Consider the following 16,077-nt stretch of genomic DNA (forward strand, 5'->3'; position numbering starts at 1 on the left):
CATGAGGTTCGAGTTTTTTTTTCTCTCCCTCTTGTACTCATTCTGATGAATTTCTTGGTTACTCTGATTGTCATCATTTTTATCCTCATCTTCTCATAATTTTTACTTAAGCACAAACAACAATTTAGGTGTAGTTTCTAACGTTGATCAAACATTAACTATTATTAACAATCACAAGTCACGATTTGAACATTTCAACATACAATCTAAGGATTATTTCGAGTTGGGCTATAGGTTGTTTCTACATGTTCTAACTGTACTTTATTTCATCAGTATCAGTATCATAATCATCATTATCTTTGTTTTTATCTCTCTGATTCACTTCATTTGATCAAGTAAAATTGATTACATGAGTTAATTTATCGAGTGATCGGTAATGAGACCATATTAACAATCAGTATCATGCATTGGCAGAGCCAAATTTTAGTTGTTCCGGTCATGTTTTTCTTTTAATTGTTGGAAAAATCAATTGATCACAGTAATCATCTTCATCTTCATCTGTTAGTTCCGATAGACAATCAAATTGAAACGAAAAATTTTTTTAAATTTTCTCGAAAAAAGATCAACTTGATTAGTTGAATTTCTGTCCAAAAGATGGAGCCACAAACTAGAAAAGCGATAACAGTGACATCTATTGAGTTGAATTTTCTCCAATACTTTTAACCTTCATTGGGGTTGATTATTGTTGGATTATTGTTGTTGTGGTTTTTTTTTTGATTTAATTAATTAATTACAATTAAAAAGATAATCATGTTAAATTTAGCATCTAGAATTTTAGTCTCTCCACTTCCTGTGGCCTCAGGAAGGTAAGTTTGATTGTTTTCTTTTCTATTCTCTTTATTGGTTAACTTGTAATCTGATGATTTTTTTTTCTCATTTTGATTTTCTCAATGTTAATAAATAGCCAAGTCAGAGGAATGGCAACTCTTAAAGACAGTAAGTTTTAGATTTTATTTCTCTACTCCTTGAACAATTATTGATTCTAATTGATTTCTATTTCCATCCATTTCTAGTCCGTGTCCGATTGAAGTCTGTTAAAAACATTCAAAAAATTACCCAGAGTATGAAAATGGTGTCAGCTGCTAAATATGCAAGAGCTGAAAGGGATTTAAAGGTTGCCCGAGGTTATGGTGATGGAGCAAAAGGTAATTATATTAAGTCTTACAGTTAATTGCTTGGTAATCAATGTTGTGATTTAGATGATGGGCCTTGTTTTGTTTCCATTCGTATTGATATTTTATTACCACCTCACCTTAAATATGACCGGTATCAGTTTTCATTTTCTATCTACTGTTGTGAATTTCAATGCTAATATTTTTTGTTTTCCTTTTTTCTCCTATTTAGCTTTTTACACTGCCAGTGAATTAGAACCAAAAGAGGAAAAACCTTCATCACCTGGAACTTTAATCATTGCTTTAACCTCTGATCGTGGTCTTTGTGGTGCTGTTCACTCTGGTGTCGCTAAAAAGGTCCGAGCAATTATGAATGAAGATCCAAACGCTGCAAACATCAAACTGGTTACAATTGGAGATAAGGCAAAGGCAATGTTATCAAAGTAATTATATTAATGTGACAGAAAATAATCTCTCAGATCTTAATCGTTATTGTGATCTTTTTTCTTAATTTCTCAGACAATACAAGGACAATATTATCCTTATGTTCAATGATTTTGGTAAACGACCACCAACCTTTGGTGATGCTATTGAAGTTGCAAATGCTATAATCAAGAGTGGAGCTGAATTTGAAAGAGGTATCCTTATATACAATCGCTTTAAGTAAGTCTAATTCAATGAGTAATTAAAATTAACCAATTGGCAACACACTAATTGAATAAATCTTTATTCTCATAGGTCTGTAGTCTCTTATGCCATCTCGGAATTGCCCGTTTTCTCAATGGCTGCCCTATCAAAAAGCCCCAAAATTGAGCTTTACGATAGTTTGGATGATGAAGTTCTCCGATCTTATCATGAATATTCCGTGGCTAGTTTGGTCTTTTATGCCATGAAGGAAAACGCTTGTTCCGAGCAAAGTTCAAGAATGACGGCCATGGACAACGCTAGTAAGAATGCCGGTAAGTTTTCGCGTTCAAATACTCTCTCTCAAATTCAGTTTTGAACATAAACACTTATAAGAGATAATTTCTAATTCTTTTTTTCTATTTTCTCTTTTAATTTTCTTAGGTGAAATGATCCAGAAACTTACTTTGTCATTCAACAGAACAAGACAGGCCGTTATTACCCGAGAATTGATTGAGATTATTTCCGGTGCTGCTGCTCTTTAGAAACTTTAATCAAATATCTGTACAAATACACACGAAGAACGATTAACCCATAATTAATAAGAGAATAAATTTCTCTCGGATAGAGTTGATAAAGGAATTAAATCCATCAAAAACAATTGAAAAGAAAAAAACGAAAAAACTTTTTTTCTCTCATGTAAAAGATTCTGTAAACAGCAACTGTATCTCCCATTTTTAGGCTTAGTCCCGGTCAGAAAATTAATCCAATTTAAAGATATTGTTTTTGTTTTACCGAATCTAAATTAATTATTAATATTTAATTGGTGTTAAAATCGGTACATTGATTTATCTTGATTGAGAGTGAAAACTTTTAAATGAAACTTTGAAATGTTTACAAATACATACGACGATTCGATGGATTTTGATTGTGAAAACAAGAAAAAAACATTGTAACAAACAATAGAATTATTTATATAATTAAGTTAATCAGATGATCAATCGGAAGGGAGAAAAACAATCCTCAATGATCATGAGTACGAAAAAGCCGATTGGAACGGGTGTCTCCTTTGGAAACTCTGAGTTCGATCTGTGGTAACTGTCGGTGGAATAAGTGTCAACGTATCGACATCATCTTCATCATCATCAGAACTATTTCTCGGTGAATCAACCATTTTACGTCGATATTGTGGTGAATAAATTAAATCTTTGGTCTGTTTGATCAACAATTTAATGTAGATTAACATTAAGATCAAGAGTAGAGGTTCAAATATGAGGGTAACCCATTTTAACTGTTTAACCTCCTCATCGTTTGAACTATTGGAGCCGACAAGTTCAAAGATAAAACCAACAATGGTCAATATGATGAACGATTTACACCTTGAAACATTTTCCTCCAAGGTTGACCATAAACCGTAGCCCGTTGTGACCGCGATATAAAGTCCGGTGATGATGAAAAATTGACTATGATGTCGATACTTAATGTGACCTTTGGTCTCCTTTATTTTAACCTTATAATGGGTGAAAACGTTTATCGTCCACCAGATGAGACCTAAAAGGTAAGCGGTGAGTAGAGCGGCTAAAATGATCTTTAAATGTCCAAACAATCGGGTCGCTTTCGGGTTACAAGGAAGTAAAATTGACCTTTTCTTTTTACCCATCGTCAAGGGAACATCAGCCAAGCTGATTACACTTATTGATACGTCGGAAGTTATTTTGACGGCGATAATTGTGAATAAGATGATGACCACTACGAGATTAGGTTATGATCTCAAACAATTAACCAAAACTAAATTAACTCGTTCGCTAATTATCAATGAGAGTCAGTTGATTGTTGATAACAAAAACAAGGAAACAATTTATCATGTTCTCAAAATGTAAACACAAGGAAAAGTAAAAAAATTTTCTCTTTCTGGTTTAACCAGTTTTCTAACCCGAAAACCAGTTTTACTTTTTTCTGGTTAACGGTAATTTGTTTTTTTCTACTTCTATCAATCAATATATTGGCTCAATTTTTGATAAATAATCGCCGATTGAACAATTAGTTTTAATTTAGTTTTATTTTCTCATTTGGTTGGAAAAAAGATAATCAGAAAATGATGAAAGTAGTTAATGATTTTGATTTGATTTCATTTCGTTTGAAAGTTTTTCAAGTTTAAATTGTTTGATAAAATTTGACATTTGGATTAACACAAATTGTTATTGGAACATTATTATTATCATTGATTAGATTGATAATCCAATTTTGGGAATTTGACTTTGAATAAACATTAGGAATTGATTGAATTGATTAGTGAGAATTGTTTCTGTCCAATTACGTTCATCACAAAATTTGTTGAAACCTGAGAAATTTAAACAATCACAATTAGATTTGACTCTTTTTCATATCACAATTATCAATAGATTGTTATAATTACCATAATTGCCATAGAGTTTCATGTTCTTAAATTGCTTATTTGGTCCTTCTAATTTAGTAAACCGAGGAGTTACATTAGATTTTGAAAGAACTGAACTAATTAATTAATCGCTGAACTTACCACAAATTAATTTAAGGTAAAATTTGATCATCTGTAAGAGCGGTGGAAGCGTTGGATTGACCACCGACGCTGTTATTTGCATCGGGTTAATGTCAATAGCGGGACCTTTGTTGTTGTTGGTGTTGTCCAAGTTATCAGAGTTATCGGAGTTATCAGAATCATCAGAGTCGGATGAAAGGTCATCTTGGGATAACTTAACTGAAAGACCGGGTAAAATTTCTGGTCCTTTAGAAAATGACAAGATCGATCCTAGATCCTGTTCCTTTTCCCGTTCTAGTTCCAATTGCCGTTCTCTTTCTAGTAGTTCAAGTTGTTTCGCTTTTGCTTGTTCTCTCTCTTTCTCTCGTTCCAATTCTCTCTCACGTTCTCGTTCACGTTCACGTTCTCGCTCTCGTTCTCGTTCACGTTCTCGCTCCCGATCTCGACCACGACCAAAACCTCGTTCTCGTTCTCGTTCTCTTTCATATTCTCTTTCTCGTTCACGTTCACGTTCACGTTCCAACTCACGCTCTGCCTCACGTTCCCGTTCACGCTCAGCAAGTTCAGCGACTGTTTCGATCTCCGTAGGAAACTTGAATTCACCCTGAGACTGATCGGGTCTCAGGCCATGATCTTTCAGAACAAGTTTAATTTGTCCATTTGAATTTTTAACTGAGGAAAGAAAATTTCAAACAACAATACAAAGAAAAAATCTCCAACAATTAATCTAATCAACAACAATTTAATATTTAACTTACCAAATTGTAATCGATCATCTAATTTAACGTTAACCTTTGGCCGAACTGGACCATTACCGTTAACAATTATAAAGCACGTTGACACAAGTATTAAGATTGAGAATTGCATCCTTATTGATTGTGTTTAATCAACTAATTAGCTGATGAACCATAGCACCAATTAAACCAGGAACTAAATTTAATTGCTCGCGATTGTTGTTAACCAATAGAAATGATTTACATCCCAATGGCTTAAATTACAAAATTTAAATTACAATTACAAACTCGTATGATCATCAATCAATGATCAAACAATTTGAATAACAATCTAATTATTAAATCCCTTAATTTAGAGATTGGAAATAGATTTAAAATGTCAATCGTTACAATTAGATTAATCAATTTACAATAAGTATAATTTAATAAATAAATAAAAGCTTAATTTTTATTGCACTAATTTAAAGCTCAAAGCAATTTGTTCATTTTTTTTTGTTTGTTCATTTATCATTATTGATTGTTCATGATTGATTGTTTATACTTTTCTTGAATAAAAATATTTGGTGTATAAATGATTTGGGTGGCTACAATTAACCAAATTATACCATTGATTTTGATTGTTACCTAATTAAAATCAAAATTGATTGAAGTTAACAAGGTTTTAAAAATCGCAATAAATATATAAAAAAGTTTCTTTTTTTTATAATTCGTTAATTTAGTTAATCATGTTTGCTGATTGTCTCCATTTTTCTATCTTTCTCTGTCCAGAATCATATGGTCATCTTATGAAGTTAATTAGCTTGTCATGATGTTAAGGAAAATTCTGTTTAATTATCATGATAATTAACGAAATTACGTAAATAGGGAGAAATAGAATTCAGATTGATCCATGTTCGATTGAAGCTTTTTCGCCATTTCTTGAATTTTCAATCTTCGTTTCACATGCGGCGGTTGGAAACTAAATGCAAAAAGAGAGAAAATTAAAGTTAATTGTTGACAATTTAATCATCTGGAAGAAGAAAACAATTACCTTTCAGCATCTAAACGTCTACGTCGACATAAATTAAGGCAAGTTAATCGTACGAAAATACCAAGAACACGTTGACTAACAACCATCCCGTCCAAAAGTGGAAGAGCAATTGGTGGCCTATTGGTTAAACAATTAGTTGAAACAATTAGTTGTTCATTAATAGGGACAATTAATTCTTACCTAGTCAATGAAGTGATTATTTTCGTTGTGAATAGGCCGTTTTTAAGAGGGTGAACAAGGATCGCAATGTAATCCTTTTTGGACAACGGATTAGTTTCAACTCCAGTGTTGGTTACGGTAAGTAATGTTGCTAAAAAAGAGAAGATGATTAAATTAAATACTTATGATTAAAATAACGGAGAAAGATTTATGCTTACAAATAGGAATTGTGGCCTCATCGTCGATACTTTCAAGCCAAATGATTAAAATTTTTGTATCACAACCAATGTTTCCAATAAAGGAGAGATGTTTATTTTTCTTTCTCCAACTATTTCGAGTTGATTCAGCTTCCGATAAATTACGAGAAAAATTTGAGGTATTGGTACCATCGTCGCTTAAACTTGACAATGACCTCAGGTCAACTGTTTCCGATCCTTCGGTACTTTTGGCTCTTACTTTAACCTCAGAGTCAATTGATATGGAATCTTCATCTGGAAGTCTAACTGAAGGCACGATAAACGCAATCTCATGGCAAACATCAGCCCAATAAAGAACCATCTTGTTACCATCATAAGCACTTCCACCATGATCATCATAAGATTCACGATCATCTGAAATACTATCATCATCTCTTGATTTCCAGGAAGTGTAAACATTACCCGTCCAACCGTGATGTTGATTTACCTTAATTGAACAACCCAAACCATTGAGAAAATCAATAAAAGATGGACTTACATAGTGTTTTGAAGAGACACTATTAAGTATTTCTTGAGGGTGAACTCGACCTTTACGAACATAGAAAACGAAAGCAGTATCTGAGGTTCGAGTTGAGATCATGTCCAATGTTTTGATATTATTGTAAAGTTCAACGTTCTTTTTATCCAAACTGATCAATGATGGTACTCTAGATGAAAAATCAGCTGACTTTTGACCTGAACCAAGGGAAATGAATCCTAAATGTGATAAAATTAATCGACTACATTCAAGTTCATCTTTAGATTTGGGCTGATTGAGATCGGAAGAAAATATCAATGGAAGACAACGTTTTTCCAATTCTTTCTCACTTAGAACTTGTTTCTCGATAATTTTACTCATCTTTTCATGGTCACTTTTAAGTGTTTGATTGGACTTTATAAGATTGGTTAAACTTGGGATCACCATGTCCAGTTTGGTTAGAGGGATTTTCTCAAGTGATTCAGGAATAAATCTTGGAAGAACCGTTCGACGGGTGGATGGAACAGAGTGAGGCGGTGGACGTGGGATGGACTCGAAAGCAGACCTATCGGTACTACTGTGTAAAGATAATACTTGAAATTTCATTGACCAGCAATATTTTCCAAATGGAGATCGTATAATACAAATACTACGTTGAGCTGGTGGATGATTAACAAAGGCCAATAAAATTGAATTATCGGCGATAAAATATTTAAAATACTTGGACCAACTATCGACGGCATTGGTATCAACATCGATACCCAATCCTCGCAAGATTGATGCTTCGTCAAGCAAACAACAACCGGTAACAGTTTCAGGTGGACAAGGGGCTGGTGGACAGTTACCAAAATGATTCATTAAACAGGTCAACAAAGATTCAGCCGCTTCTCTGACCCTCATTGAGGCGGGTTTCAATTCTTTATTAACCTTAAGTATTAGACCGCTAGAGGTTCGAGATTTAGATCCAGAGATTCCAAGTTCAACAACTTCCATCAAAGTATCAATACATTCACGATCATTTAATAGGCATGAATGTTCATGAAACCAAACGTTTAAACATCGATAAGCTGCCACAATGGTTGAATGCATGTCTTTTGAATGGTGAGGCGGAGGTCGGGAACATTGATAGACGATAAAGTCACAAATCCATTTAGTTGATAATTTACATTCGTCAATCATTGAAGGAAGACCGGATTCATTTCCATCAGCATCGGTAAATTTAATTCGAGCCAAAACCACGAGAGTTTCCAATGCTGCCAACGATACTTGAGTATCATTTTTCCAATTGTTGGATAACAATTGACAAACCAAATTCAATGATCGTGAATAAATTTCCCGAGCTGTGTCTGTAAAGATAACCAATTGAAAAGTATATAAATTAATTGTTGTCAATAATGTAAATTATTAGGAAAATGATTTAGATGCAGAGGAGTTTATATTGTATGACAATTGATGGAAAAGGTTAAATCATTCAATTAGAGCTATTAAATGTTCATGCAATTTGATTACAATCTATTCTAATGATTATTATTAAACAATTAACGGCATGAGCATTGATTTAAATTGTACATGTACCAGGAATTCCGCCTTTTCCTAAAAAAGCATCAGATAGATTATGAAATCTACCTCGTCGATATGAATTATTGATAAATTGTTGCTGTTGATGTGAAGATTGGATTATCTTTTCTGTTGTAGAGAAAATATCCAAATTTTTAATTGGTGATTTATCTAAAAGAATCAGATTCAAATTAATCAAAGAAAACGATCCAACAATTACAGTTCAATTAGAATGGTGTTTTCGTGAATGAAACCGTTGAATTGGTAAAAGCAAAAGGGGTTTAGATAAAAAAAAACTAACCGGACATACTTGAACCTTTGTTTATTTCCTTGTCTTTGATGAATGAATCTTGTACACAAACTAATAAGCCTCCTGAAGAAATAGAAACAAAGTTTTCTTGGTTAGTTGTTAATTTAGAGACAATCAAGTGACAATAATGTTAATTGGTGATAGTCACCTAATAGCATTTGAACGTTAAGTGAATCATGTTCAGTTTTGAGAGCGTTGATCATGAAATTGATAAATCGAGGCCTTAAAGAGCGGAATGTGATCGGCGATGAGTCTGTCAGGGAATCTGAGGAAAGACGGAGTTAGAAAAAGGTCACAAAATTAGTACCAATTGATTGAATGGACAATTAAAATACCTTTGATAGGTAGCTCGTTAAAATGAAGAGGATATGAGATCATGGATAACAATAGTTTGATACATGCTCGTCGTAGGTCAGTTATTGATGTCGAGGTCCTGAAATGTTAACAAATGAAATTAGATAAATAAACTGTTAATTAAAGAGTAATTTATAAGATAAATTATTCAGTAAAATTTACCTGAACTCAGAATCTGATTCAGAAATAACAGTTTCCATAGCACGAAGGAAATCGGGTATAAGTATATTGATACCATTAAGATTGATTCGAAAAAGTTTCGTTCCATTCAATAAAATACTTGATAAAACTTGACCTCTAGTATTCTGGGAATATGAAATACAATGAAGAAATGGTCAGAGCAATTAGATTAGAAAAGAAAAATAATTATAATGGTTAAGATTATGGACAAACCTCTTTAACCGATAATCCATATTGTAATGCTAAATAAAATCGAGCCAAATAAACGGGAGAAATGTCTTCATCCGTTTTCTTTGATGAAAATAGACGACAAAGAGCACCAATGGCCTCCGATTGTCCGGCTTCAAAATTTTCTGGAGAAAGTGATGAAGATATTTCAAGGCTTATTCTATCTGAACCAGCACCTATTGAACTTTTCCGTGAGGTTAAAGTATCACCGGTGGTTGTCGATGTTGACCCATCTGAGTTATCACCTCCTTCACTTGTTGTCTCATTTGGTACATAATATTTGGTTCCAATCATACATGCATTGAATAACCAATTACCAAGAACATTAAGAATCGAGTTTACTTTAGGCTTTGATTGATTAAATGTTAAATTACGAAGGTAACGTGTAGTTGAAGATACTGTCGGTGGGCTTGGTGTTGGTACGCTAGTTGTAGTTTGATAAGATGAGCTAACTAACATTTGTTGAGCTATTTGTTGCTGTTGTTGAGCTTGTTGTTGTTGTTGTTGTTGTTGTTGCTGTTGCTGCTGTTGAATTTGTTGTTGCTGTTGTAATTGTTGCTGAAGTTGCTGTTGTTGTAGTTGTTGTTGTTGCTGTTGCTGTTGTTGTTGAGATGGTTTGGAAACATGTGATAAACCCGAGAGTAGGCCTCCTTTTTTGCTGCTTTTCGTTGTTGATGAGCCCGATTTGACACTGGACTGTTTCCGGGGTGGGGGAACAATTCCTGAACTAGAAGCTGAACTGGATACTGTTCCTCCGGATTTGGTTGATTCGGTGTCGTTAAGGTCATTCATGTCAAAGCAAACAGGTAATCCAAGGAAAGAATCAACCAACATGGCCAATCCTTTCATTGCTCGATAAAATATTTGAGGGAGATCATTTAAACATGGATGTTGACGAGGATCTACAACACTGTCAGCAACATAGTAATGAAATTTACATGTTTTCGATATGATTGCCGATGAATGAAGATCAACTGGATTACCGATTGTATTGAGAAATTTATACCAAGCCTCAGAGACAATTTCTTTGGGCATTTTGTTAATTGATTGGATACAATAGGAAGCGATTAATGGTGATCCAGGTTCATTACATGAATTAGGTAAAAGTGAAGGTGAAGTAGCTGAATCGTAAGTTAATTGTAATAATCTTTGGGTAAAAATGAAACAAACTCGAGACCATTGGTCAATTAGGGCAGGTTGATGTCTCCAAGTGCAGCAAAGATGATGGAATGTCTTCCAAAAAGATGGATTAGGAAAAAATTTGTAACAAGCGATAATCCAAATCTCGAATAGAACGCTAATTACTCGTTCACATAATTTAGTTCGACCAATATCAATTTTCTCTGTTGGTGGAGCTAAAAGAGAAACAGAGAAACAATAAATCATTAGTTACTAATCTAATTTATTGATGTAATCACATAGTTAATGTTTCCTTTCTGATAGAAAACAAAAGGGAAACATGTAGAGAGAGAGAGAGAGAGAGAGAGAGAGAGAGAGAGAGAGAGAGATTAATACTCACCTAGAAGAGAATTATTTATTGATAGAAGGAAAAGAAGAAGCAAATCCCATGTTTCTCTGTCCATGATATTATTCTCATCTTGAGTAATACAACCAATGGTTCGTAAGACACGATGACAGAGAAGAGCTTGTCGAGAGATGATATCATTAGAATTTAGATCAGCTGAAGCACTTGAATGACCTGAATTTGTACCATTGGTGTTTGTCCTTGGTATGAAAACATTATATAAATGTTGAATTATCCGTCGATAATAATGATTTGGATCGTTCATTATTGGTGAAGGGATAATTTTAATTGCCGATTCATGGGGAATCAGGGCATACATCCATTCACAATAGATATGAACACAATCTCGAATAGCTTCATGTTGCTCTGTTGTATTGATCGGCAGTGAAAGACCAAAACAAATTACTTCCATCACCCATTGGACATCACGATCCGTTTTAAGATAATTAATTGTTTCAATATCGCTTGATGGTGGATCAGTTATTGATAGTTGACTGGCCAATCCACTGGAACTACTACTGCCACCGACACCGACACCGATACCACTACCAGCACTCAAAGAACTAGATATTCCACCACCACCAAGATCACGATTACTTGAACTTCCTTTAATCACATTACCAGCCAAGGGTTTGACCACAGCGTTAACGATATTTTGACCATTAATATAAGGTAATTTGTGTAATACACTCCATCTATTTTCCTCGAAAATTGAATTAACGTTAATAACTGGCCATTCATTGTACATTTTGTCTTGATTGTTGATGTTGCTGCAAATAAATAAAAGAAACAATTAGTTAATACAAACTAAAAACATGACTGCAAACATGATTATCTTAATTAGTCGTTGATCTAGTTTGAGAGGTTTAATCAAAAACCTGAATTTGTATTGTTACATTGAGAGATGTAATCAATTAATTAATCAATGACTTGTTAGTTTTTGGTTTAAAAAAAAGTCGCACAATCATGTTAACTGTTAATAGACAAAGAGAGCAATTAAAATTAATTACCTTTCCATTAAACATTATCTAAAGTTAATAAATTGTTTCTTATCAATGTAAACAAAATTATTCCGATCGTTAGAGTTAATCAAATGATAGACCATCTCTCCGATACAATCAGTTTAATTGTTCAATTTGATTTCCCTGTAGAAAGATAATGAAATGAGAAACAATTAGATTATTTTTAAAAAATATCAAGTTGATTAATGAAAAATCGGATAATCTAAAATCAAGGTAATTGTGATTCTTTTTTTTTCATTGAGAAAAAAAAACTTGGTAACAATTAACGATTAGATTACAAGGAAGAATCATATCAAAAGATGATCAATATTTTCTCCAATGGATGAAGTGATTAAATCATTTTAAGAATTGATTCCATCGTTTAATTAAGTTGATTTTCCAATTGTGATTGTAGAAAATTGTAATAACTCACCAAAGAAAATCCAATAAGATGAAACCTGAAGAAAATGAAAAAGATAAACAAACGAAAAGAAAACATATGATTAGTAAGGAAAGAGATGAAATTGATTGGAAATATTGGTAAAGTAAACAAACAACTTTGAGTTGTAATCAATTGGTGACAATTAAATTGAATGATGGTCTTGTAACAACAATTAGATGGCAGAAAAGAAATGTTAATTATCTAGCTAATGGTTAATTACTCTTTGTTGTAAGTCTAATTCATTTTTTTTGTTGTTCTTCTTCTGACAACGTGTCAGGTTTGAAAGAAGAAAAATAAAATTCTATTATCATTAACTACCTGGTATTGAATTTAGATTCACTTGTAACTCTTTCTCATGTTTAGACTCTTCCAAAGTGTTTCAACATAAACAGTGAGAGAGTGAGAAGGAGAGAGAGAGAGGGAGAGATTAGTGAGAATTTAAAACATGGAACCAGGACAAAATCTATTATACACAACAGGTAAAACTCAACTTTGGGTAGAAGGTTAAATATGTACAGGTAATTGTTAGTAGAAATGGAGCAAGTAGTATATACAAATTAAACTCCAAAATCGTAATCAAGGTGGGAAAGTAAAGGTAATTGATGAGCACTGGTTTCGTTTGGGTTGAAAGATCACAAGAAAATCTTTGTTATATTAACATGGAGGAAAATCACTTTCAAAATTTACATGTGAATACCAAGGATGAATATCAAAGAGAGAGAGAGAGACAGAGAGACAGATAGTTAACCAGCTAATTAAAACCAAGAGAAGAGAATAAAAAATTAGGTTAAAATCAAATTAATAAGAGAAAAACTTACCAATATTTAGCAATAGAAATAAAAATTAAGTTACTTTTAAAGAAAAATGTTGAATCAAGAGGTTTGCATGATAATAACGTTTCCAATTCTCTTTTTGTAACCTGACCAACTAAAGGTTAACGGTGGACGATTATAAGTGTTCAAACTTTTTCGATCACTTGTTATTTAGTAAAAAAATCAATTAAATAGTCAATTATATTAATGAGAGAAAAGAACAATTTGATTAACAATTTGGTAACAAAAGTTAAACAATAACAAGAGAACCAAAAACAAAACAAAAAAGAAACACCTTCTTAGTACCAAATGGAGAATGTAGATGGCGACACAATAGAATTTTTCTCAACTCGAAAATCTCTGGACGAAAGGTTAGTTTGGTTATGGCATTTGGGTCATAATGTCACGGGCTCGTTCCCCGAGAATTGGGGTATCAATATTAACATGATTGAATCACGTACCATGGAAAACTAAATTACTTCCATGAACAAATTGGATGACAAAAAATAATTTCGAATGTGGGTTGTAAGCAAGAATAAAGTCGAAACAAAAAACTTTCGATCTCGTTTTTTGCCACATTATCGAGAATTGAATTTGAGTCTGACAATCAAATGACCTTTAAACCAACCTCATCCTAACCCAATGGCCGAAATAACTTTGATCTCGAAATATGACGATTGAGTATCGTCCAAACTCATAACTCGAGCGAATCAGGTAACTTATCGTATTAACTAACCTAAAAGCGGAAAACTTTCCACCAGTAGTGATGAAAATTTGTTAATTTAAATGTCTCTTTGTCTCTTAATTGTATTTGAATACGATTCTTACTTTTTGTTTGATGGTCAATTGGTCAATTCTTTGAAAATTCATCTCCTTCTCGCTTAATAATAACTCTGAACACAGGATGATCAAACTGAAAACTGAACTTAAAGTACAGTAGTAAAGTAAAGTTGATTAATTACCTTTATCTATAGTTAATTGTACTGACGTTAATTCATTTATTTACAATTGAATCTTTATAAACAATTTCAAAGTTTGATTTATGTTTTACTTGGTAAATTAACCAAGAGATGACGCTACATGTACTGATCTTTTTCTGAAAAACCAACCAAATTAAAATAATAATTGATTTGATTTTAATGAAAGGTTACAATTAACTCTGATTAATTGATCAGACTTCACGTACTGACATTGGTATCGAGTAAACAAATCAATTAATTGTTAATTTAAATGAAATTAACTTTTTGTTTTCTGCTTTTTTGATGCTTTGAAAACTTTCACATTTCTCGTTTACAATTAATGATTTCAATTATTATTACACTTAAATTGTGAAAATGATTAAATCACGATAAATACTAATTAGTTAACTCAATAGTTTTAGTTAAATTAAGATTATCAATCCAGTTAAAGTTAATTTGATAAAATTAACTATAAGACAATTAGTCTGATTTTCAATGAAACAAAATAAAATCAAGAGCAAACAATTAAGTCAATCAGATCAAGATTAATTAAAGGGAATTTATTTTCCAAACAATTAATAAATTGCAAAATAATTAAAAGTTAAATATGATTAATTTCTAGTGTTACAATTAATTGATTGTTATCAATTTAAAAAGTTGAAATTATATGTCATGAATTTGATTTGGAAGCAAAATTTTCACAATTAGATTTATGATCACAAACAATTAGACCGATGATTAAGTTACTAGCAAATCTATTAACAATTAAAAATATGACCAAGGAAAAGTTAATTATTATAAATGATGATAATTATTAATATCTAAATCATTATGCAGATAAAAATAATTAAGTGAAATTAAATCGTGATTAAAAAACAAACACACCTAAAAATCACACATTATCACATCTAATTAAAGTTGATCAACTGATTAAAACTAATTATGATTAAGAGAGAGAGAGAGATGAAGGTGGGAGGATTAAGTGATCTACTGATAATAATCAAGTTGATTATCTCAGGATGATCAAGACAATAAGATTAACTCACTAATTTGATTGTAAAAAGTTAATATAATATTAATGATAATCAGATAGGATAATAAAATTACCCAACAATTAAGCGGTAGAAATTGATTAAAACTTAATTTAGTTCGTCAGCCTAGTTAATCATGTAAGAGAAAAGTTCATCAACAATTGGAAACAATTAACTTTTATTCAGGTAAACAATTAAAGGTAATCCAATGTACAGAGTCTTGAGAAATTAATTTCAATTAGCCAATTTAGTTAACCAATTGATTTAAAGTAAATCAACTTATTCATTTGTAAATTGATAATTTGAAGCATAAAAAGTTTATTAAAAAGTTAACTCAAAAAAGCAACAATTTAGCAAGTAATCAATTTGATCCTTAATTTGATTGTTGAGTAAATATTTATACTACTTGAGTGTTAAATACAGAGTTGAACACTTTAAGCTAATCAAATTGTAATTTGATTGTGTGAATTTGAAAAGCATAACAATCAAGAGATAATCAATTATAAAAGTTTTAAAAATAGTAATCAAATTAAATCCAATTGCTGTGCAGGAAAAAAAAAATACAAAACAAAATTGAAACAAATTAAAACCTAAAAGTAAATTGCTTCTGAACTGTTAACCAGACAATCTAAATCAATATTAGATTAACAACAATTAACAGCTAATCAACTATAAATTAAAGAAAAATGGTTAATCGTATTGATTGAGATGCGTTTTAGTTAATATTTGATTAACCATTACAAACATAAGATTAACTGAAAAGTGTTACAATTGATTTTAAGGTGTGAAT

General features: G+C 31.9%; 3 protein-coding genes across 7 annotated transcripts; 1 reads left to right on the top strand and 2 right to left on the bottom strand.

The window, feature by feature from the left end:
* Nucleotides 1–650: 650 nt before the first annotated feature.
* On the top strand, nt 651–2,535 carry LOC128395637 (ATP synthase subunit gamma, mitochondrial-like). The gene is made up of 7 exons (XM_053356102.1): nt 651–806; nt 905–936; nt 1,014–1,145; nt 1,345–1,555; nt 1,632–1,775; nt 1,851–2,071; nt 2,181–2,535. Exons 1-7 carry the CDS (start codon nt 751–753, stop codon nt 2,279–2,281), a joined length of 897 nt encoding a protein of 298 aa, XP_053212077.1. The 5' UTR covers nt 651–750; the 3' UTR covers nt 2,282–2,535.
* A 1,241-nt stretch (nt 2,536–3,776) lies between these two features.
* On the bottom strand, nt 3,777–5,183 carry LOC128395635 (putative uncharacterized protein DDB_G0271982). Its single transcript, XM_053356100.1, has 4 exons — nt 5,010–5,183; nt 4,273–4,923; nt 4,153–4,200; nt 3,777–4,077 (listed from the first exon to the last, which is right to left on the bottom strand). The coding sequence occupies exons 1-4, from the start codon at nt 5,116–5,118 to the stop codon at nt 3,962–3,964; spliced, it is 924 nt and encodes a 307-aa protein (XP_053212075.1). The 5' UTR covers nt 5,119–5,183; the 3' UTR covers nt 3,777–3,961.
* A 223-nt stretch (nt 5,184–5,406) lies between these two features.
* LOC128395617 (ral GTPase-activating protein subunit beta-like) lies at nt 5,407–13,551 on the bottom strand. Of its 5 annotated transcripts, none has more exons than XM_053356073.1 (14): nt 13,304–13,551; nt 12,477–12,501; nt 12,053–12,187; nt 11,037–11,812; nt 9,503–10,872; nt 9,272–9,414; nt 9,091–9,188; nt 8,904–9,020; nt 8,756–8,818; nt 8,464–8,616; nt 6,393–8,234; nt 6,196–6,325; nt 6,016–6,132; nt 5,407–5,943 (listed from the first exon to the last, which is right to left on the bottom strand). In XM_053356073.1, exons 3-14 carry the CDS (start codon nt 12,058–12,060, stop codon nt 5,838–5,840), a joined length of 4,923 nt encoding a protein of 1,640 aa, XP_053212048.1. In that variant the 5' UTR covers nt 12,061–12,187; nt 12,477–12,501; nt 13,304–13,551; the 3' UTR covers nt 5,407–5,837. The 5 variants fall into 5 exon arrangements, with proteins under 5 accessions (XP_053212048.1, XP_053212046.1, XP_053212047.1 ...); XM_053356071.1 differs by having other exon boundaries at nt 8,747–8,818; XM_053356072.1 differs by lacking the exon at nt 13,304–13,551 and adding an exon at nt 12,804–12,946 and having other exon boundaries at nt 8,747–8,818.
* Between the last annotated feature and the right edge of the window lie 2,526 nt (nt 13,552–16,077).

This window comes from Panonychus citri, unplaced genomic scaffold, assembly GCF_014898815.1.
Source record: "Panonychus citri isolate SS breed McGregor unplaced genomic scaffold, ASM1489881v1 Contig00141, whole genome shotgun sequence".
In the NCBI taxonomy this organism is placed as follows: Eukaryota; Metazoa; Arthropoda; class Arachnida; order Trombidiformes; family Tetranychidae; genus Panonychus; species Panonychus citri.